Genomic DNA, 23,485 nt, shown 5'->3' with positions numbered 1-23,485 from the left:
AGGTGCAAGGAGAGAGGAAGGAAGGACATAAAAGAGCAGTAGTAAAGCAGGTAAGTGATAGATTCTGCAGGACTATTCTCTCCGAAATCTAAAGTGTTTTCTTTAAACATAAAGATCGGTTGGAATATCAGTGGAGAAGGAAAAACTGAATAAAACACTGAATCAATTAAGCACATTTCTAATGTTTTGTATATTTCTTTTGAAACACTTTATTGCAATTAGAGGTACAGCAGGCACTTCAGACCCACTGAATTGTGGCATGTGTAGATTACAATCAGAACTAAGATCAAAATATCACGGATGTCTTTGCTATATGGGAAAGAATGTGAAAGTACATGACAATTATAGTGAAATGAATTTGAGCTGGGAACACAGAATTATTAATGGTGTAATTCTGGGACAACGCGTAACGAGCATCAAAGAATTCAGAGTAATGACAAAACCACTGGGAGCATTGATATGGTGGAGGATAAACAGCCAGGGGCTCTGGCTATAATGGTACTGATGGTATGTGAGGAAGCAGGGAAAATGTCTCGAATAGTCAAGAGGACATTAAAAAGAATAAGTTCAAAGACAGCAATCTCCACTGTTTATAGTGCAGGAGAACTTCCGATGTTTGCAGTGTTCTGCTTTATCTCCAGATTTCTAAAATCTACAGAATTTCATATCTTACACTTCCAGAACTTTTTTTCTCTTCCTCCTCTGTTTCCATTTTTCTTCTAATTATATCAAATTCTGGGGAGGAAATACAACTGCAAATACTGGAATTCAGAAATAAAAAACTTCTGTAGTCAGCAGGTCAGACAAGTAATGTTAAGGAAAATCAGGGATAATGCTTTATGTTGAACTTTCATCAGAATGATTAAAATGTTGAAATCAACCATTTGTAAGTTATAGAGAAAGTTGTTGTGGGGGAACAAAGAGAATAGTGGTGCTGTTAACTGAGAGAAGATGATGAAGGCTTCTTAATGTCACCTGATCTGTCTAGAGATCCCTGCTGATTTGATTTGATACAAGTGACCCATTTCACTGAAGGTTTAGATGCACAAATGACCAATGAAATTAATGGTTAATCTAGAGATGATACGAATAATAGGAGATGAATCAAAACTGAGGGGAAAGAAAAATAATCATGGAATTGTGAGATGTATTTGTCATACTACCAATACCACCAGTCTGTCCTACTTCTATCTCATGTTGCGAAAGCCCTCAGCCATTTCCTATTTCTGTATTTCTGCTCGTCTCCTCTCTTCACACCCATAACTAGAAGAGGTTTTTCACTTGTCCTCCTGACTGCCTCCATATCCAATAGTTCCCCTTCTAGAAATTCCACTGCTATTAATATGATAGCAGCACCAGACACAAGTTCTCTTTCCCTTTCAGCATTTCTCTGTGATGTCCTGATTCAATCTTCCATCTCAGCCAACGTCCACAACCCTTGAAGAAGCTTCCCATGTAGTCACAGGTAATGCAATTACCTCTTTCCACCATCCAGTAGCCTAAACAGTCTTTCATTGAGGTAGTTAACTTGCATTTCATCCAAGTTACTTTACAGCATTTGTTGCTAACAATCTTATTTTCTGCACATTGGTGAAGCCAAACACAGATCTAGTGATCACTTTACAGAATACCTCCATTCAGTCCACAAAGAGAGCCTGAAATTCCAGTTACCTGTCACTTTTATTCAATCTCCAACATTAGACCCGTCTTTGGCTTCCTACAAGATTAATTAGCTTGGCAAGGGGATAATAAACACATAGACTTAAAAGCAGAGCTAGATGGGATCCATCATGAATTTGTTGCAGGCCACGTGGACCCTTCAGTGAGATCTCTGTCAAATACATCCATGGCAGCTTGAAATCGTGCATTTACCAGAGACAAGCATTAACCATTGTGAATACATGTTAAAAGAGATGAAATCCTTGAGAAACATGGTCACTGAGATATAAGCACCTATCAAGTGTCACCTATTTGTCAATAACCTGCTCACTGTTGATCAGGTTGATCTCCATTTGAACCATTCAACTACAGACCTCAAAGCCTTGGTAATGAATGCCACAGATCAGAGACAAATTCTAGAGTTGAGGTTTAAATTTACAAGCCAGGATGAAACTGTTATATCATTAGCCACTGGCTAAACCAAAATTTACAGAATTAATCTCCTGACTGAAAACTTACCTGGCTCAAGGGAATTTTGCTGTGACTGCTGGTGGTCAATCATTCCAGTCCCAGGATAATGTGGTATAATTTCCTCAAGGGAGTGTCATTGGCTAACCATCTTCATTGTAAAAATCAGAAATGTGAATGTCTACTTATGATTGCTCAATGTTCAGTTTCACTTTCAATTCCTCAGCAAATGAAACAACTTAGGCCAGCAGGTAGCAAGAGCCAGAAAACATTCAGACATGGTCCGATACGTACTTTCTACCTCCAAAGTGCCGGACAATAAGACAGCCTTCAACAAGATTGTGCTTAATTACCTGTCATTGACATTCAATACCGTTACTACTGAACATCATGGAGGTCATTAGAAGCCATAAACTCATCTGCACCACCTATACAAATGTTGTTGTCAAAGAGCAGGTCAGATTCATGATGTTCTGTGGTGAGCGATTCATTTCCCAAAATCTCAATGGCTTTCCAATATCCACATGGCGCACATGAGAAGTGTGGCAGAATTCTCTCCATTTGCGCAGACCAGTGCAACTCCAGCGCATTCTCACAATTTAACACCAACTAGAACCAAGTAGCTGACATGTTTGGCACACCAGTCACCACATTGAACATTCCTTGCCTCCAGCAGAGGCTTTAGTATGCACTAGTCACACAATACACAACATTTAATCAGGTTGGCCACTTTGACAACACATCCCATCAAGGCCAGTAACTGCATGAAAACCCTGCATCTGCAGTTTCTCAATGGCTCTCAATGTGTATATCTCTGTAGATTTCTTGATTTGAATACTTACCAGACCAGAACGTTAATGATTGTGATGGCTCGGATATTACAGGTTTTTAACAACTGAGTAAATGGAACAGATTTTACTTCATTATTCTTTATGTATTCAAGCTGGAAGAAAAGCGGAGAATCAAAATTGCATTATCTTAGCAAAAAAATGTCTGTATTATTTTCCACATCTCTTGGTTCATGTGAATGATCCAGAAGACTGATTATTCACAATTTGCCTTGTGACTTTTTATGTGGATTTCCAGAAACATTGCAAGCATTTTTCACCACTTTCCAGAAGTAAGAATCATTCCTATTCTCAAATCACCAGCAATTCCTGCCTAGTGGAAAATGCATTTGAACACAATGATTCCTCTGGCTTTGTAAAATGAGCTGAAAATTCTCCTGATTTAAGTTTCAATAAGGTTCTAGACAAATACAAAATCTAAATGTTTAATTGTATGAACTGTGCAAATGGTGCTTTTAAACTTAGTTAAAGGTTTTGTAGAACAGGACATTTTTTTAATAAAATGACTGTTTCAGCAGGAGACTCCACTTGTTACCATTGGTTGTCTTTTTTGAAGATTTCATAGTAGTTCCACTATTTTGAAATAGCAACATTGAAATAGCAACGCAAAAGCTGATCGTTTTCATTCCCTTGCTATTACAAACCATGGAGTTCATTTCCACTAAAATAGTGGTTCATAAGATAAGGCCGAGGAGAAGGCTGCATGATTTGGAGAGGGAATGGAGAATTGACCTAGCCAAAGATCAGAGAGTTATTGTAATACAGTATACTTCTTACCAAGTGATGGTACAAGGCAAAGGACATCTCTAAATTCCTATTAATTATAAAAATGATCCAGAAATAATTTTCTCCAAAGAGTGTCATAACATACAATTCATATTGATCTTTTGATTTGTGCAGTTAATATGTACAGCTGCATGTTTGTCAGAATATTTATGTTTTATTTTATGCATTGAAGCCCCAGCTGCAAATGTATATTGATTTGCTTATGAGCAAAGTCAATTTAGACTTGCCTGTGAAATTATTAATGGTCAAGTAGTCAGGTGAACACACATTATCTGAGCATGTGTGAGAAAAATGCTAAGGGAGTGGTATCTGTAGAATCAAACCAGATCAAGGAGTAAACACATTTTGAATGGAATAGAAATTTAAATAACTGAGAGAAGCATGTTGCTCTATATTAAAGGACTGAAGAACCACAGAGAAACAAAAAGATACTATTGTCGCAATACCTCAAGTTCACTGAAAATCTTCGGTGGTGGAGTGACACCATTTTTCTTTGCTATGTGTCGAATTACTGATTCAGCCTCCTCTACCTTTCCATTAGACAGTAGCCAGCGTGGAGATTCTGGAATAAACCTAGAATTAAATGAGTTATTTTATAACATGACTAATGAAGGCCAAAAGGACTTGAGTATTTACTATTAATATACTCCTTAATAATAAATATCCTGCCACTGTCTGGAAGGAGCTGATACGTTCTCCCCCTGACTGCATGGATTTCCTCCGGGTGCTCTGGTTTCCTCCCATATTCCAAAGAAGTGCCAGTTGGTAGGCTAATTGGACATTATAAATTGTCCCATGGTTAGGCTAGCATTAAATTGAGGGATTGCTGGGTGGCGTGTAATTTATTTATTTGTATGTCAATAAATAAATACATTAATCATGAAATTGTATTCAAATTTATTAGCAGGCTCAGAAATGACAAAAGATTATGAGATGTGTGGTGTTTCATGTGGATTTTAACTTTTGAAAAATTATACTGCAAAAGAACCACTGGTGAAAAACATTAATGGAAATCTTTCAGCAACAACACCAGAGTGAAAAATACCCACGTCAGAGTAATATTGCCATTAAATTAATACCTAAAAGGCACTACATAGTAGCATAAATATATAATCTTTTGTCTTGAAAATTCATCCCATTGAGCTAACTGTCAAAGAGAGTAGAATGTGTTTTTCCAGATTATGTTATATTGGAAAGCTGGCCAGGGATATATTGTGTCACATACATATAGGGACTAGAAAAATGTGATTAGAAATTCACCTGATCCATAATAGCAAATAAAGCTCAGCATACTCCAAATAAATCTAAATCCTGGGTTTAGATCTCAATCTATTTGTAGAAGTTCAAACATATTTTCATTAGGCAACATTTCAAATAATACGTCATTCAATTTAGTGATGCTCTCCGCATTTTAGCCATGCAGCCAATACTTCAGGTCTAAATAAAGGTAGCCACTTTCCCCTTTCACTAAGCCAAATACCTATTGTATGTGGTGAAGCTTCCTCAATAAAAGAAGGAATTTTGTCCCTCTCCCATATTTTCTTGCAACATGGTCAGAAGCCATTTGGCCCCTCAAGTCCATGCTGATCCATAAAGCCATCCATTCCCCACTAATTATCCTATATCCTATCCTTGCCATATTCCCATTGACTCTCCTATGAATCTATCATTTACTAATATATTAGGAGCAATTTACAGTGGCAAATTTACCTATCTATGCAGAAGAAGAAAAACAGAGCATGAATATAGCAAAAAAACAAGCTCCACACGAGCAGTAAGGAGGATAATAGGTATGAGTTTAGTACACCATTCTAATGCTGTGCTGAAGTCATACACAATGTTCAAAGTGAGGTTACTTTGACAATGATATTGCAGTGAAGCACTATTCTGTCAACAGCTGCATTCCATTCTCCATATTCACTTCGAGGCTGCAATCCACAAATGGATAAACAAATATATGAATTAAAAATTCAGAATCGGTAGGTTTTCTTTTTTGCTTTTCCATCAATCTTATTTGCTAATAATTATGACATAATTGCCACTGGGTGTAGAAGCCAGAATAGCTTTGACACTGGGAAAGGTGAAGTCACAACATCTCAATTTAGGGTAAGTGTCAAATAGCACATCTTATAAATGTGATAAAGTTGTAAGGATCTGTAAAGAAATTTGAATTTGGGAGGAATCCAACTAACCCAGATGCAAAGATTGATTCAATATTGTGGGTACTTGGCATAATCAAGGTGATGTTATTGCACAGCTGAAGTTACTTTCAGACCCAGCCTCATTGGTTAGAGACATCCAGCAATATATGATCATATGATCAATATATGATTTTTTTTTTACTGAGTTAAGTATTGTATGTAATTAGTTTTGCTACAACAAGTGTATGGGACATTGGAAAAAAGTTGAATTTCCCCATGGGGATGAATAAAGTATCTATCTATCTATCTATCCTGTTGATTAAATGTGTTTAAAATTGAAATGTTTACATACCACCACAAAGGAATGTACAACAAACAGCAGAGAGCCAGGGTCACTATTAGAGTCTGCCATTCTCTTATGAAATATGCAACAAAGGGCAGGAACATATAGCCTAAGGCAAAAAAGACACCAACTCCAAATGTAGAGTAGGTAATCCGCATGGAATCCGTAAGAAGTTCAGATCCTGCAAGAAGAATACAACCAGGTTCAGGGTACCGTGAGCTTACGTTGATTGAATGTCACTCTGAAACATTGACAGTGATGTGATCATAGAACATCAATAGAACATAGAAATCTAATGCACATTACAGGCCCTTTCACCTACAATGTTGTGCTGACCAGGTAACCTACTGTGAAAAATGCCTAGAATTACCCTACTACATAGCCCTGCATTTTTCTAAGCTGCATGTATATATCTGAGAATTTCTTAAAAGACCCTATTATATCCACCTCCTTCACTGTGGTTCAGCAAACTTAAATAGTTTTGGAGCTAAACTGAGCCACACAATCATATAGTGTGTATAAAAAAGTATTCACCTCCTTGGAAGTTTCCATGTTTTATTGTTTTACAACATAGAATCTCAGTGGATTTAATTTGGCTTTTTTTTTGACACTAATCAACAGAAAAAAGACTTGTGTCAAAGTGAAAACAGATCTCTACAAAGTGATCTAAATCAATTGCAAATATAAAATACAAAATAATTGATTGCATGAGTAAACATCCCTTTAATGTGACATACCAAATCTCACTGGAAGCACCAATTGGTTCTAGAAGTCACATAATTACTTAAATGGAAATCTCCATGTACAGTTAAGAAGGCGTTTCAATTGAGTGTAGTAAAAATAAACCAGTATTGAAAGGTCCAATTGCTGTTGAGTCAGTATCCTGGCAAAAACTACACCATGGAGATAAAAGAACACTCCAAGCAACTCTGCGAAAAGGTTATTGAAAAGCAGAAGTCAGGAGATGGATACCGAAGATACCACAGTAAAGTTAAGTCTATCATCAAGAAATGGAAAAATATGGCACAGCTGCAAATCTGCATTGAGCAGGCCGTCCTCAAAAACTGAGTGACTGGACAAGAAGAGGTGCAGTGAGGGAGGCCCTCAAGAGATCTACGACAACTTTGGAGAGTTACTAGCTTCAATGGCTGAGATGGAAGAGACTGTGCATACAACAACTGTCGCCCTGGTGCCTCACCAGTTACGGATTTATGGGAGAATGACAAAAAGAGAAAGCTACTGTTGAAAAAAAACTCACATGGAATCTCAGCTAGAGATTGCCAGAAGGCATGTGGGAGAATCTGAAGTCAGCTGAAAGAAGGTTCTATGGTATGACAAAACCAAAATTGAGCTTTTCAGCCATCGGACTAAATGTTATGTTTGGCATAAGCCAAACACCACACATCATCAAAACACACCATCCCTACTGTGAAGCATGGTGGAGGCTGCATCATGCTGTGCGGATGCTTCACTGTGGCAGGCCCTGGAAAGATACTGAAGATAGAGGGTAAAATGAATACAGCAAAATACAAGGAAATCCCTGGAGGAAAACCTGATGCAATTTGCAAGAGAACTGCAACTTGGAAGAAGATTTTGTTTTCCAGCAAGACAATGACCCCAAGTATAAAGCCAAAGCTACACAGGAATAACTAATAGCAACAAAGTTAATGTCCTGGAGTGTCCAAGTCAGAATCCAGACCTCAATCTACAAATGTAATTGAGAATCTGTTGCTGAACTTGAAAAGGACTGTTAACTCACGATCCCCATGCAATCTGACAGAGCTTGAGTAGTTCTGTAAAGAAGAATGGGGCAAAATTGCAGTGTCCAGATGTGCAAAGCTGACAGACTCAAGGCTGTAATTGCTGCTAAAGATGCATCTACTAAATACCGACCTGAAGGGGGTGAATACTTGTGCACTCGGTTATTTTGTGTTTCATATTTGTAATTAATTCCTTAAGGTTTTTATGCTCTTAATGGCATGTGCCTCAAATAACCACTGACAACCAAGTCCAGCTCCTGGCCTTCATGCGTGGTTTAGCTACTAAGCCCAGCAGAACTGTTTCTTCAGACAGGAGAAGGGGCAAAGGCAGGTTACTGTATCGGTCTATGCTGTTCCATTGGGTCCATCAGATGCGTGGAGAGGAGGAGCTTTTTCTCAATATCTTACTGCCCTGGCTTGCACATCTGGACAGCTGTGACACAACATGGTTGACCCTGACCGACAGTGATCTCAATTCAGATCACTTTGTAGAGATCTGTTTTCACTTTGACATGGAAGAGTCTTTTTCTGTTGATCAGTGTAGATCCATTGTGATTAAATGTTGTAAAACAATAAAACACAAGAACTTCCGGGGGTGGGGGGGGGGGGGGTGTGGTGGTGAATACTTTTTATAGGCACTGTAGGTATAAAGTGAGCAGAGCCCAGTGGTGTACCTGTGCTAATGGTGAGAATGGAGGATATGTTGTTGCCAATCTGTATGGACTGGGCTCTGCCTGTAAGATAGTTCTAGTTCAAGTTCAACTTTAATTGTCATTCAACCAGACCAAATTGAGAATCCAGTAGCACAGGGAGGGACTGAGGCTAAGATCTGGGATCTTGTTGATGAGTTTCATGGTGATGACAAGCGTCAATGCTGAGCTGTATTCAATGAAGAGCATCTTGATGGATGCAAGTTTGTATCCCTTGGACTCAAAGAAGAGGAGATGCAGACAGAACCAAGGAATACTGACAGCGAGTGAGGTGGTAATATTATTAAAATGAGGCAAAGATTTAAAAGAGGAGACTAACACCAATAAAAATGTGGCAAATATAGGGACAAAGATGAAATTCTGGATGGTGTGGGTTCTCCTTGTTGTTGTGCTCCATGGTGGGGAGGGATTTTCCTGTAATAGACTGGGCTGCATCCACCACTTTTTGTAGGATTTCCCATTCTTGGGCATTGGTGTTTCCATACCAGGCCGCGATGAAGCCTGTCAGTATACTCTTCACTGTGCACCTATAGAGGTTTGTCAAAAGTTTGGATGACATACTGAATCTGGGCAAACTTCTCAGAAAGTAAAGGTGCTGTTGTGCTTTCATTGTAACGGCACTTACATGCTAGTCCCAGGACAGATCCTTTGAACTCTAAGGAATTTAAAGTTAATGACCTCCTCCAGCTCTGATCTTCTAAAGAGCACTATCTCATGGGCCTTCAGTTTCTTTCCCCTATAGTCAATAATCAGCTCTATGGCTAGAACATCCTGTATTTGGGAAGGATGATTAGTAGTTATGCTAAGAAGAAAAAGTCAAAACCAACATAAAAGTCAAAGAGAAGGCATATAATATAATATAATGCATTTGGAGCGTTGTCCCGGACGGCTACATCTGCGCCCGGTGCATCAAGATGCAACTCCTAAGGGACCAAGTTAGGGAACTGGAGATGCAGCTCGATGACCTTCGTCTAGTCAGGGAGAGTGAGGAGGTAATAGTGAGGAGTTGCAGGCAGGTGGTCACTCTGGGGCCACGGGGGACAGAGAAATGGGCCACAGTCAGAAGAGGGAAGGGGAAGAGTCAGGTACTAGAGAGTACCCCTGTAGCTGTACCCCTTGACAATAAGTACTCCTGTTTGAGTACAGTCGGGGGCGGACAGTCTACCTGGGGGATCCGACAGTGGCCGTGCCTCTGGCACAGAGTCTGTCCCTGTGGCACAGAAGGGTAGGGAAAGGAAGACGAAGGCAGTAGTAATAGGGGACTCTATAGTCAGGGGGTCAGACAGGTGATTGTGAGGACGCAGGAAAGAAACTCGGATGGTAGTTTGCCTCCCAGGTGCCAGGGTCCGGGATGTTTCTGATCGCGTCCAAGATATCCTGTGGTGGGAGGGAGAACAGCCAGAGGTCGTGGTACATATTGGTACCAATGACATAGGTAGGAAAAGGGAAGAGGTCCTGAAAGAAGACTACAGGGAGTTAGGAAGGAAGTTGAAAAGCAGGATCTGAAACGTAGTAATCTCGGAATTACTGCCTGTGCCACGCGACAGTGAGAATAGGAATAGAATGAGGTGGGGGATAAATGCGTGGCTGAGGGAATGAAGCAGGGGGCAGGGATTTAGATTTCTGGATCATTGGGAGCTCTTTTGGGGCGGTGTGACCTGTACAAAAAGGACGGGTTGCACTTGAATCCCAGGGGGACCAATATCCCGGCGGGCAGGTCTGATAGAGCTGTAGGGTTTAAACTAGTTTAGCAGTGGGGTGGCAATCAGAATGTGAGTGCAGGGATTAAGGTAGAAGGACAAGGGCATGATGCTAAGAGTTCTGAGTTGATGAGGAAGGACAGGCAGGGGTTGAAACATAATTGTAGCCAGTAAAAGGGGTTGAAATGTGTCTATTTCAATGCTAGGAGTCTTAGACACAAGGAGGATGAACTTAGAGCATGGATTAGTACATGGAACTATGATGTTGTGGCCATTACTGAAACTTGGATGGAGGAAGGGCAGGATTGGATGATGCAGGTCCCGGGGTTCAGGTGTTTTAAAAGGAATAGCATGGGAGGGTAGAAAAGGGGGGTTGGTGGCATTGCTGGTCACGGCTATAGAAAGGGAGGATGCTGCAGAGGGAATCTCCACTGAGTTGGTCTGGGTGGAAGTCAGAAATAGGAAAGGATCAATCACTGTGCTGGGAGTAGTCTATAGGCCCCCAAATAGCCCTCGGGACACAGGGCAGATAAGTAGGCAGATTTTAGAATGGTGCACAAAATACAGGGTAGTCGTTATGGGTGATTTCAACTTCCCTCATACTGACTGACACCTCCTGAGTGCAAGAGAGATAGATGGGGTTGAATTTTTCAGGTGTGTTCAAGAAGGATTCCTGACACGGTATGTGGACCGGCCGATGAGAGGAGAGGCTATACTGGATCTAGTTCTGGGTAACGACCCTAGTCAGGTGACAGACCTCTTGGGGGAGCATTTTGGTGAGAGTGACCACAACTCCCTTAGCTTCAGCATAGCTATGGAAAGGGATAAAAACAGACAAAATGGTAAAGTGCTTAAGTGGGGAAGTGCTAACTTTGAAGGGATGAGGCAGGAACTAGCGAGAGGTAACAAGAGAAATTGATGAGGGTAGGGCAGAGGATGTGGTCTACATGGACTTCAGCAAGGCATTTGACAAGGTCCCTCACGAGAGACTCATCCAGAAAGTCATGAGGCATGGGATTAGTGGAACCTTGGCTGTTTGGATAAAAAATTGACTTAAAGGAAGAAAGCAGAGGGTAGTTGTGGAAGGAAAGTATTCTGCCTGGAGGTCGGTGACTAGTGGAGTGCCGCAGGGATCTGTCCTGGGACCCCTGCTGTTTGTGATTTTTATAAATGACCTGGATGTAGAGGCGGAAGGATGGGTGAGTAAGTTTGCGGATGACACGATGATTGGAGGAGTTGTGGATGGAGCTGTAGGTTGTCGAAGGTTACGAGAGGATATAGACAGGCTGCAGAGTTGGGCAGAAAAATGGCAGATGGAGTTCAATCCGGATAAGTGTGAGGTGATGCATTTTGGAAGGACGAACCAGAAGACTGAGTACAGGATTAATGGTCAGTTACATAAGAGTGTGGATGAACAAAGGGACATTGGGGTTCAAATCCATACATCCCTCAAGGTCGCTGTGCAGGTTGATAGGATCCCATAGCATCCTATGGGATGCTAGGCTTCATTAACAGGGGGATTGGGTTCAAGAGTAGAGAGATCATGTTGCAACTCTACAAATCTCTGGTGAGACCGCACTTAGAGTATTGTGTTCAATTCTGGTCACCTCATTATAGGAAGGATGTGGAAGCTATGGAGAGGATGCAGAGGAGATTTACCAGGATGTTGCCTGGTTTGGAGAACAAGTCATATGAAGCAAGGTCAGCAGAGCTGGGACTTGATAGAGGTCTACAAGATTATGAGAGGCATAGATAGGGTGGATAGTCAGAATCTGTTTTCCAGGGCGCCAATAGCACACACCAGAGGGCATATGTACAAAATTAAGGGAGGGGAGACATCAGGGGTAAGTTTTTTCTTTATACTGAGGGTTGTGAGTGCCTGGAATGACTTGCCAGGGATGGTGGTGGAGGCTAAAACATTAGGGGGATTTAAGAGCCTGTTGGACAGGCACATGGATGATAGAAAAAAGGACAGTTATGGGGTAGTGTGGGTTTAGTACTTTTTTTTAAGGATTATATGGGTTGGCACAACATGGAGGGCTGAAGGGCCTGTACTGTGCCGTAGTGTTCTATGGTTAAAAGAGCAAAAATAGTGAGAAGTTAGGGGGTAGTCCACATTGTCCGGTCATATCCAATACAAATTAGTTTAAAGAGGAAAGGCATCCCCAGAAGACAAATTGGGGTACTTTACTGAAGTACATAAGGATGCAATAGGTAAAGGAAGGGTGAATTAGACCAAAAGTATTTTAATTAAGCAAGAGCCAAAGGAAGAATCCTTTCTGGAGATAAACAAATTCTGCCCCAACTAAACCTCTCGTACTAAGGGGATGCCAATCAATATTAGGAATATTGAAGTCATCCATCTCATTCTATTTTCTATGTTCATTTGAATATTCATCCCTGGACAGAAGATTGAAGTGTGTGCATATTTCCACCCATATAAAGCCTTCTTTATCTTTGTATTTGCTGCATTCCTTCTTCCCAAGTTCCTCCCCTTAGTCTGACTGAACAAGGCTTAATCCTGATCGAAGCCTCATTTCTTTCACATCTGTGACTTAGCTGAGAGAACTATTGAATTGAATTGACTTTATTTCTTACATCCTTCACATACATGAGGAGTAAAAATCCTTTTGTTATGTCTCCATCTAAATGTGCAATTTAGAGTAATTTATAATAAATAGTATGTAGAACAGGACAGTCAATATGACAGAAATACAATTGTATCAGCATGAATTAATCAGTCTGATAGCCTGGTGGAAGAAGATGTCCTGGAGCCTGTTGGTACTGGCTTTTATGCTGTGGTACCATTTCCTGGATGGTAGCAGCTGGAACTGGCTCGGCTGTCCGCACCACTCTCTGCGATTGAGGGAAGTACAGTTCCCAGACCAGGCAGTGATGCAGCCAGTCAGGATGCTCTCAGTTGTGCCCCTGCAGAAGCTTCTTAGGATTTGGGGGCCCATACCAAACTTCCTCAACTGTCTGAGGTGAAAGAGGCGCTGTTGTGTCTTTTTCACTACACAGCTGGTGTGTACAGACCAGGTGAAGTCCTCTGTGATGTAAATGCCAAGGAATTTAAAGCTGTTTACCCTCTCAACACCAGATCAATAGATGTCAATAGGGATTAGCCCGTCTGCAATCCTGCTGTAATCCACATCCAGCTCTTTTGCTTTTGTGACATTGAGGGAGAGACTGTTTTCTTGACACCACTTTGTCAGAGAGATGACCTCTTCCCTGTGGGCCACCTCATTCTTGTTTGAGATTAGGCCAATCGATGTAGTATTGTTGGCAGATTTAATTAGCAGATTAGAGCTGTGGGTGGTGACACAGTCATGCAATTACAGGGAGTAAAGGAGAGGATTTAGTACACAGCCCTGAGGGGCTCCTGTGTTGAAAGTCAGAGGTGTGGAGGTGAGGGGGCCCACTTTTACCACCTGCTGGCAATCTGACAGGAAGTCCAGGATCCAGCTGCACAAGGCAGGGTCAAAACCAAGATCTCTTAGCTTCCTATCAAGCCTGGATGGAATTATGGTGTTGAATGCTGAACTGTGGTCCAAGAAAAGCATTCTCACTTAAGCATCCTTCTTCTCCAAATGTGTAAGGACGGTATGTAGAGCAGTGGCTATTGAGTCATCTGTCGATCGGTTGTGTCGGTAGGCAAATTGTAGCAGGTCCAGTTTGGGTGGTAACAAGCTGCAGATGTAATGTAAAGTTTGCAAGTTCATCATCAATACTAGAGAAGGTAGGATTACAAGTATGAAGAAAGATGCAAAGCAGCTTCATTAGGATGTGGACACGTTGAATTAGTGGGTGAGAACATGGCAAATAGAATACAATGTGGAAAAATATGAGGTGATCTACTTTGGTGCACATAGTGGAAAAGGATAATATTGAAAAATGGTGATAAATTAAATACTGCTGTTGATCAAATGGATCTGCAGATACATTTACATTTGCTGAAGGTCAACAACCAGGAGCAGAAAACAACTGAAAGGGCAATTGGTATTATAGTTATTATTACAATAAATTTAATTCAGGAGTTTGCAAGTCTTAATACAATTGTAGTAGGCTTTGGTGAAGCCATACTTGTATATTGCACATAACTTTAGCCTCCTTGTCCAATAAAGGATGTAGTTGCCAAAGAGGGAGTGAAGTGAAGATTTACTAAACAGTTTCCAGAGGTGGTGACTTTGTCATACAAGGACAGATGAAGTTAACCGGAACAACAACCTCCAGAAATCAGAAAATTGACAGGAGAGCTCCTCAAAATACACAAATTTGGCTCTGTACTTGATAGATCTCTAGCAAAATAAATGATACAGAGTTTGAGCTTGTACCTATTTTCTAGTTACTGGAACTTCATGCCAAGAGTCACAGAATCATTAAATTTAGAAAAAGATAGACTGAATAGCATAGAAACTCACCTAGCACAAAGGCGGCCACATAATTTGAAATATCACCTAGACCTCTGAAGAAATTAATTAGACTGAAGATTTCCAAGTTCGGTGAGAATGCGAGAAGAATATTGAATGTAATTTGTACTGCCATTGTCCCAAACATAACAATTTTCCTCCCAAACCTGGAAAATAGAATAAACATATTTACTGACAAAAATATATATAAATGTACACATATAGTTAAACATATTCTAAAATCACGCCTAAATACTCATTTCGTCTGATTAATTCAGGCAACGAATGAAAAATTTTCGTTGTGAGCAGCCCCTTTGGATGGAGGATAACCTACTTCCGTTTTGGTTTTGTGTGTTCTGAGGTGGCTGATGAAGTCAATGTGGGAATTGTAGGCTCTTCCACAGATTGATCAGATAGGTGTGTAGTCTGCATCTTCCATGTGCTCGTGATGAGGTTCCCAATAACAATGCAAATGCTCCTTCATCACTTGGAACAATTTTTTGGGCAGGAATTTCTCAGTTTTCCTCAATCAAAAGCACCTATGATCAGCTGGTTGAGATATTTGTTGAGATATGTCTCCCAAGATATAGGATATTTGTTTCAAACTATCACCATGAATCTTTGGTGTTGAAGGGCCACAAAGTGTAGCAGGGACAAGATGGGAAATGGTATTATGGATATTGTCTGATAAGATATATTCTCATAAGCATTGAAGAAGACTTGGAACAGAGCCTCATCAAGCATTATCTGCAGACTGCAGTTCTGTCAGCAAGGTTTTGGTAAGCTTGATTCTGGACCATAATTTATTCTTTTTAGCTCAATTCTACTGAAAAGCTTGTCAGAGGTGATACGTAGAATTGCAGCAGGTTGAGAAATGTTCTGGGACCATAGTGTTGCCTTCCTTGACAGACTTCAGTGAAAATAGTTCTGTTATTTAATATCAAGGTTTGGTGGAGCAAAGGAAGGTTTGGTGGAGCAAAGGTAAGATAAAAATATATTTTGGTGGGCAGCACAATTTGGAGGTGTTCCTTCTGTCCTTCCTGTCCCTCCTTGAGTAATAGACTTAAAGGTTCTGATGAGGTCAAATAAAAGGTCAGTGAAAAGCCATGTTGGTCCTGGTACATTGTTATGAGATAATGAAAAGGCTAAAAATAAACTCAGGACAAAATACTCACTGGCTCCAAGCTCGAATAAAAGTTCAAGTTTAATAGTCATTCAAACATAAAGATGTATACAGCCAAATGAAACAGCATTCATTTGGAGCCAAGGTCCAAAACACAGTACCAGCAGTCACATAAGAATATAGCCCAAGTCCGTGAGTGTCATGGCCTGTAGATTGATGGTGCATGAATGTTGTTCTGGAGCCACGTTTCTGCAAGAACGACCCACAGAATATCCTCATCTTGTGTAGTGCAGCCGCAGAAGAAAATATGGAAATAGAAGAAGAAATAAGGCTAGATATAGGATAATCAATACCACCATCCAAGCCATGCCCTCTTCTCACAACTTCTATCAGGCAGGAGGTACAGAATCATCTGGTCCTATACAACCTGGTTCAGGAATTATTGTTACTATAGAGCCATCAGGTTCCTGAAATTAGTGGGGATAGCTTCATTCCCCATTACTCTGAATTGATTCTATGATCTACAGATTCACTTTCAAGGGCTCTTTACAACTCATGTTTTCAGTATTTTTTTTAGCACAGTTTGTTTTCTTTTGCACATTGTGTATTTAGCAGTCTATTTTTGTTTCTGTATCATTCTTCGTAAAATTCTATTGCATTTCTGGTTTTCTGTGAACTCCTGCAAGAAAATTAATCTCAAGGTATGATGTGATAGCATATGTACTTCATAGTAAACTTACTTTGAACTTTCAAGATTTGAATGCAATATCTAGAGTTCCTGCAGTTCTGGCTCTCAAAGAGACTCAGTGCAGAATTGATAGAAGTGGACTCAGGACCATTGGTATCATATAACATGATAGCTGACTAATATGTGAGTTAATACAGGAGTATAACTTCATACAATTGAATTTCCCTAATATAAATATTTTACAGCCATTTTCATTATAATTTAACTATATTATTAAATCACCTAATCTACCATGATCTTGTATCATGCTTTGGGATGAAGAAGTGATAGAGATAACAGAAATAGACTATGTGAAATAAATAAAGGAAACAGCTCACCTGTCTGATAATATTCCAGAAGTAAAGGAACCTACTAACACTCCCATGTAGAACACTGATGTAGCGAATGGTACTCTCCAGTTATTGTTACACACCAAATCCCACTGAAATGCAAAAAGACATCAGAAAGTCTAAATACTGTTTATGGTTTTAGGCCATTGTGGGCACTATTCAGTTCAGTCACCAAACCAGCTTTGACATCAGCCTAATCTCAATGGCAATTATTATTCAGTGGCAATTATACGGATATGGATATGTGAAATATTGCAGATAATGTAACTAATGAGGTGTAAGATTTGGTTTAACTAAGATTAATGTCTTAACCCAGCATTTTGCGTGGGAAATATTGTAAAATTTTTCAGTAATACTCCTGAGTTTCTGCCTTACAAAAATACAGTATGTAAATTTTTTAACTAAATTAAAGGGTTATGAAAATCATGTTATTTATTACCACTCTTCTGTCATATTAAAAGACACTGAAACTCTTCAATCTTGTATTTATTCACTGATCAGAATAAGGATATTTACTGAAATATAGAAAAAGCTTAGTTGGTCAATACTACTCCTGAGCTTCCTTCCACTCTATATTTTCATCCAGAAGCAAGTGCATATTCTTCCATTTCTCTCTCTTCCATCTACTTAGCTTGCTTTTGGATTTATGCTGATTACTTTGTTTAACAAGAGTGTCAAACCTTTTGTCTTGTAGGATTATATCCAGGTAGACCAGAAGACTGTGGGCTGGATTGGTTGCTGGCACTAACTGGATGCAACAATGCCCAGAGCTCCGAATTAGCAAACAGCTGACAATACTCCGCATCATTTGTGCAAAACTTGTCCTACTGCTGGAAATTCAGAGCCATCCACCTACCTCAAGTTAGATGTTACCATTGCTACAGAAGTCTTGTTATAACAAAGTATCCTCAAAGAGAGAAAGCACCTTATCTGCATTTGGTTATCCTATCTAAAATGGTAGCAGCATAGAAGATTTTAATATATGTTTCTATCCTGGCTAAGCTTGCTGTGGAATAGATAGAAGACATCAGATGAGCAGAGACCTGCAACAGTAAAATTCTATATCAATGTAGCTAAAGGAACTACAAGGTCCTATGAGTATTAAAATGGAAATAGTGGCAAAATGGTTAAATTATTACAATTATAATTTAGAAAGCTGGACTAACAATCCTGAAACATGAGTTCAAATATTACCAGGATAGCTATAGAATTTAAATTCAATTCACAGCTTGAGTAAATAATGCTGTACGCAGTTCTACAAGATTGGTACTAAAAATCCACCCGGATCATAACTTACCTTCAAAGAATAACTTCCCAGTCGTTTTCTCATCTGGCCTGCATGTGACTCTATGCACATTGTGTTGTTGACTGCCCTTTAAAATAGCCTGGCAAGCTTTTAGTTGTATCAGAACTTGTCATTTTATAATAAACAAATAATATCTCTGGTTAACCAAACAGACACATCTATGGAGAGAAATGAACTGTCAATGATTTTCAAAGGGACTCAGATTGTAATATTAACTATTCATTTCTATCCATAGATGTTGCCTAACCTGCTGAGTTACTCCAGCATTTTATACGTGCTATGACTTGCAGCATCTGCTGAACTTCTTGTGTTTATAAATGTCAGGATCCCTGACTCATGAAATTCCTGTCTCCCACTATCAATCCCTTCCAAAATCCTTTCTTCTCTAAATTCCTTCTTATCTTTTGGTGCTCTATGACTATTGGGAGGGGTACGGATGGCAAAGGTTCAGCTGTAGGCTGATGGGATTAGGCAGAATAAGAGTTCTGCATGGACTAGGTGCGCCAAAACGCCTTTTCCTATACTGCAGTGCTCTACGACTCTAAGATATTCCCTAAATCTATGTCTTTAATCTAATGACATAGACCTCACATCCATGCATTCTGCCACAGAGTCTGGCTGCCCTCAAAGGGCAAATGAAAAGGGCGACAATCACGCTCATGAGAATGTACATTCTAGCCAATTAGGGTTTCATGGTAGTTGTATTTAACTCCCTTCCTTTGCTTCAGTGTTGTCAAGTCTTGTCTGAAGCACAACAGCAGTAACACTCCCTGCTTACCTTCATCCACAGTCTAGTAAAATCGATTAATACCACTATTTAGAAGGTTTAGATCAATGTCCTAAAGGAATGGTATTAATTTAGTACTAAGTTACCATTTCTGAGCCGCTGTAATGGTGCTAGCTTTTAGTTGAGAGTTTTAGTTAATGGCCCTGTTGGCCTAATATTTATCATTATCCTTTTGTTCTGTACAGTCTCCTTGCATTTGATGAAGTGACTGGACTGGACCCATTTCATGAGACAACCAGAGCCATGTGACAATGAGTCTCAGAAGAAAGTTGACTGTCTGCGGAGTAGTGAACTGAAACTTCAGCAGGCTAATGTAAATAAGTATTTAAAAACATAGAACTGCAATAACCTTTAATGCACCCTAATGGATATTCTGTAAATCTAAGTCAGAACCATACAGCACCGAAAAAAGCTTTTCTACCAATCATGTCTACCAATCTAGTACCTGTCAATATGAAGACCTTTTACCAAAACTTGGTTTGAAGATTCAAAAAGTGCAAAGGCTCAAAAGTTCATTTATTATCAAAGTATGTATGCAGTGTGAAACTGAGGTTCGTCTTCTCCAGATAGCCACGAAACAAAGAAAACCATGGAAGCCGTTCAAAAAGAAACATCAAACCTTCTCCCCTCACTCAAAAAAGAATGGTAGCTTGATCATCAACCACCCCAAATCCCCTAGCCTTGCTAAAAAAAAAACACAAAGAAAATGCAACAAGAACATCAACTCCCCAAACCCTTCCCTTCCACAAAAAAATGAGAAAGAACGGGCAAAAACACAGAATATAAAAAACCATAAGACTGAAAAAGTCCATAATTCACAGTCCAATCCAGAAATAGAAAACCTCCAACAACACTGAGAGAATGAGAGACGCCACTCGGATGCGAAGGCCTACCCTCCGGCCACACTGAGCCTCCACACAGCGATGGGCCACTGCACAGACTCCTTCTCTGGCAAATGATCCTTATCATCAGTGATTAAAAGGAAGTTAGTCAGCACTGAACCCTCGCTCGCCTTCTGCATTCGGCTCGATGTGTCAATTTTTCTTTACACTTTAATCAGCAATTAATAGAGACTTTAATCGGTGAAGTGGAGTTGATTGTTGGCTCGTGCAAACTGTTCATTCCACTTCTGTATCTCTCCCTCTGCACCTGGGTCATCACTGAACACTGTGGCAATAGGAGGCTCCCCAGCCTGACTCCTATCAACCCCAATCCCCCATTCCCTGTCACCTATACTCTCCTACATGCACAACTTCACTTTCATTTTCTTGATATTCACCTACAATATGAAAGTGCAATTTGATAACTAACTGAGGCCATATTGTTATAATATGGGAATAACTAGTTTTCTTGATGAAGCATACAGAGAATGTGCAAATTCCACACAGGCAGTATCAGAGGAGAGGAGTGAAGCTGGATGGCTGGAATTTTAAGGCAACCGTATGATAGACTAGTCTGCAGAGAGTTCTTTGAAAATGTGATGAGTAGGGTAGATAAAAGGGAATCAGTGGATATGGAGTATCTGGATTTTTCAAAAACATTCCGTAAGATCTCACACAGAAGGATAGTCAGCAATGTTACAGGACACAGAACTGGGAGTAAAGAACACAGAATGCAGAAAGGTTTCCGAGGAGTATAGACTGAGCAGAATAATGGGAATGAACATGGCTGATGGAAATTGTAAAGATATGAGATCAGGTGATTTGATAACACACAATTGAAAGTGGGCGGAATACTTGTCAAATAGTGAGAGATTGAGTCACATTGATGCTTAAAGGAACTTAGCTGTGCCTGTACATAAGGCACTAAAAGCCAACATACAAATGTAACAAGGGCTTAGAAGACAAAAATAATGTGTAGGCTTTTATAGTAATAGAATTATTTAAGATGTTGGTAAGACAAAATATCATAGCCAATGTGAAATTCTGGTCACTTTATCTAAGAAAGGATGTAATTACTGTAGAAATAATATAGCTGAGACTCATTCGGCTAGATCCAGGGAAATGTAGCATGAGTTACTGAGCAAATAGGAAGTATATTCTCTTGGGTTCAGAAGAATGAAGGGCAATTTCACTGATATATGATTGACAAGCAGGAAGCAAAGAAGATGTTTTCATGGCTAAAAGTTAAGGACCAAGGTACACAGTTTCAAAAGTAGCTCATTTCAAAATGGGGGTACGGGAAGAAATTTCTTCCATCAAAGGGGAGGTCAGTGGATGGCATTTCTAGCCTGCAAGGCTCAGTCACTGCGGTCACAGAAAGCTAGATCTATGGGATTCTACCTTTCTGCATTCTGTGTTCTTTACTCCCAGTTCTGTGTCCTGTAACATTCCTGACTATCCTTCTGTGTGAGATCTTATTGAAGATCTAGATTGAGTGCTAGATCTATGGGTTTTAAGGGAATTAAGGATGAGTCTGGAAAATAGCCTTAAGGCACATCAGCCATGCTCTTTAGACATAAGGAGAAGCTCAGAGGAACTCTGATCATGAGCATAGTCAGAGGCTCTTTCTCCCAGGGCTGAAATGGCTAACACGAGACGGCACAGTTTTAAGGTGCTTGGAACTAGCTACAGAGGAGATGTCAGGGATAAGTATTTTAAAAAACCACAGAGAATGGTGAGTGCGTGGAATGGGCTGCCAGCTACGGTGGTGGAAGCAGATACAATAGGATTTTTTAAGAGACTCCTGGATAGGTGCATGGAGCTTAGAAAAATAGTGGGCTATGAAGTTTTGCTTTCATATAAAATCACCCACAATTTTAAACCAAGTTCAAAGCTGGAATTTCAATAAGTTGCTGAGTAGAAATGTTGCAAGGGGGGGGGGGGGCGGTAATAGCGGACCCAAATGCAAGGCAGAGGTACTAGGATTATCGAGAAAGTAAGGGAAGTCAGGGGGAAATGATGCTGGACATGGGCACAGGCCCTGGGCGAGACAAGGACACCGGGCCTGGGCTAGGTCTCAGACTAGGAAAGCGGGACCTGGACGATGAACTAGGAGCCTTGACTAGGATCCCGAGCCAGAGACTGGACAGGGACCCAGAAAGTGGGTCTTGACTAGGGCTTGGAACCCAGATCCAGGTGCAGACTTGGGACTAGGAACAGATTAGACTCTAGATTGAACTGGGAATACGAAGCCTTGACTGGGACTGGATGAGGTTCTAGGACTAGGCTTGGACTGGATGAGGAATCTCCAACACCGGGCTGGGTGAGGCACCAGAACTGGATGAGGACACAAAGCCCAGACTTAGCCTTGGACTTGAGCACAGGCACACAGAACACTGAGCCAGGACCCCTCCTTGGGAACAGGATTTAGGGCTGGGAATCTTCTTTGACATGGACACTAAACACGGGGACACAAAGAGACAGTTCCAAACTCAACAATAGATAGTTCCTTATCTTGGTGTGGCAAGGCTCCGGTCTCACTCTGGTGGTTGACCTTGATGGCGACACAGGTGAGGATGCAGGCAAGGTTGCAGGTGAAGGTAATAGATGAAGATTACAGATGAAGACTAGTGCCGAAGTAACTGCCAGGGATTCAGAAGGGAGGGGGAGGGGGTGGGGGGTAGCGGGGAGGGGGTATCGAAGGAATCGATCAGAGGCCCACAGTGTGTGAAGGTGCGACGGGTGGGGGCTTGTTTGTGTGTCCACCCTTGCCTGGGTGACAAGTCTACCACTGAAGAACGGTCGTACGGGGTCACAGTCGTTGACCATAGAGGACAGGAAGATAACCGAAGATGCGACGGCAACGGCATTCTCTACCTCTCTCTCTCCCCCCTCTCTCTCTTTTTCCCCTCTCCCTCTCCCTCCCTCCCTCCCCCCCTCAACGGTACACCAGTAACTACCTTGACCTAAACTGAACTGAACTGAACTCTGCACCATTGTAAGACTAATCATCTACCCCTAGACTTTGAAAGAGCTCGGTTTTGATTCCTATTTCCTCACTTCTGTATAAATCATTGCTAACCTGTTTCATATATTTGCATTTTATAGTACTGTGTTACTTAGTTTACTAATAAACAACTATTAGTTACAGTAATACCAGACTCCAACGTGTATTCCATTTCTGCTGGCTCGGTAACCCGGTCACGGGGTACGTGACAAATAACAAATGCTTCGGGATAATTAAAAACTAAACGACAAGTGCTGGAAATGTAAACAAAAAACTTGAAATACAGTACTCAGCAGGTCGGGCTCGTCTATGGCATAGAAACAGTCAACATCTCAGCTCTTTGACCGTCAGTTAAATGAAAACATGCTTCGTTATGCGTGGGATTAAGTACAATAAGATTGAGTTTGGCTTTATTTATCACAATTACAGCGAAACACATAATGAAATGCGTTGTTTACGTCAAATCAAATCAGTGAGGAT

At 40.6% G+C, this 23,485-nt stretch overlaps 1 protein-coding gene across 3 annotated transcripts in view; it reads right to left on the bottom strand.

Annotated features, from left to right (window-relative positions):
- The window catches only part of LOC140739186 (organic cation/carnitine transporter 2-like), a 69,861-nt gene that overhangs the window by 45,719 nt on the left and 657 nt on the right, over nt 1–23,485 (bottom strand). For 2 of the 3 annotated variants that reach the window (XM_073067235.1, XM_073067234.1), the window contains exons 2-6: nt 17,013–17,116; nt 14,837–14,991; nt 6,255–6,426; nt 4,208–4,334; nt 2,970–3,070 (exon numbers count right to left, since the gene is read on the bottom strand). In XM_073067235.1, coding sequence (XP_072923336.1) covers nt 2,970–3,070; nt 4,208–4,334; nt 6,255–6,426; nt 14,837–14,991; nt 17,013–17,116 — 659 coding nt within the window. Of the gene's footprint in view, nt 1–2,969; nt 3,071–4,207; nt 4,335–6,254; nt 6,427–14,836; nt 14,992–17,012; nt 17,117–18,321; nt 18,541–23,485 lie in introns of those variants that run through there. The other variant, XM_073067236.1, reaches the window with a different exon arrangement.

The sequence above is a fragment of the Hemitrygon akajei genome, chromosome 15 (genome assembly GCF_048418815.1).
Source record: "Hemitrygon akajei chromosome 15, sHemAka1.3, whole genome shotgun sequence".
NCBI lineage: Eukaryota > Metazoa > Chordata > Chondrichthyes > Myliobatiformes > Dasyatidae > Hemitrygon > Hemitrygon akajei.
Note: the sequence above shows the minus strand (reverse complement) of the source record. Positions and strands in the feature narration are given on the sequence as shown.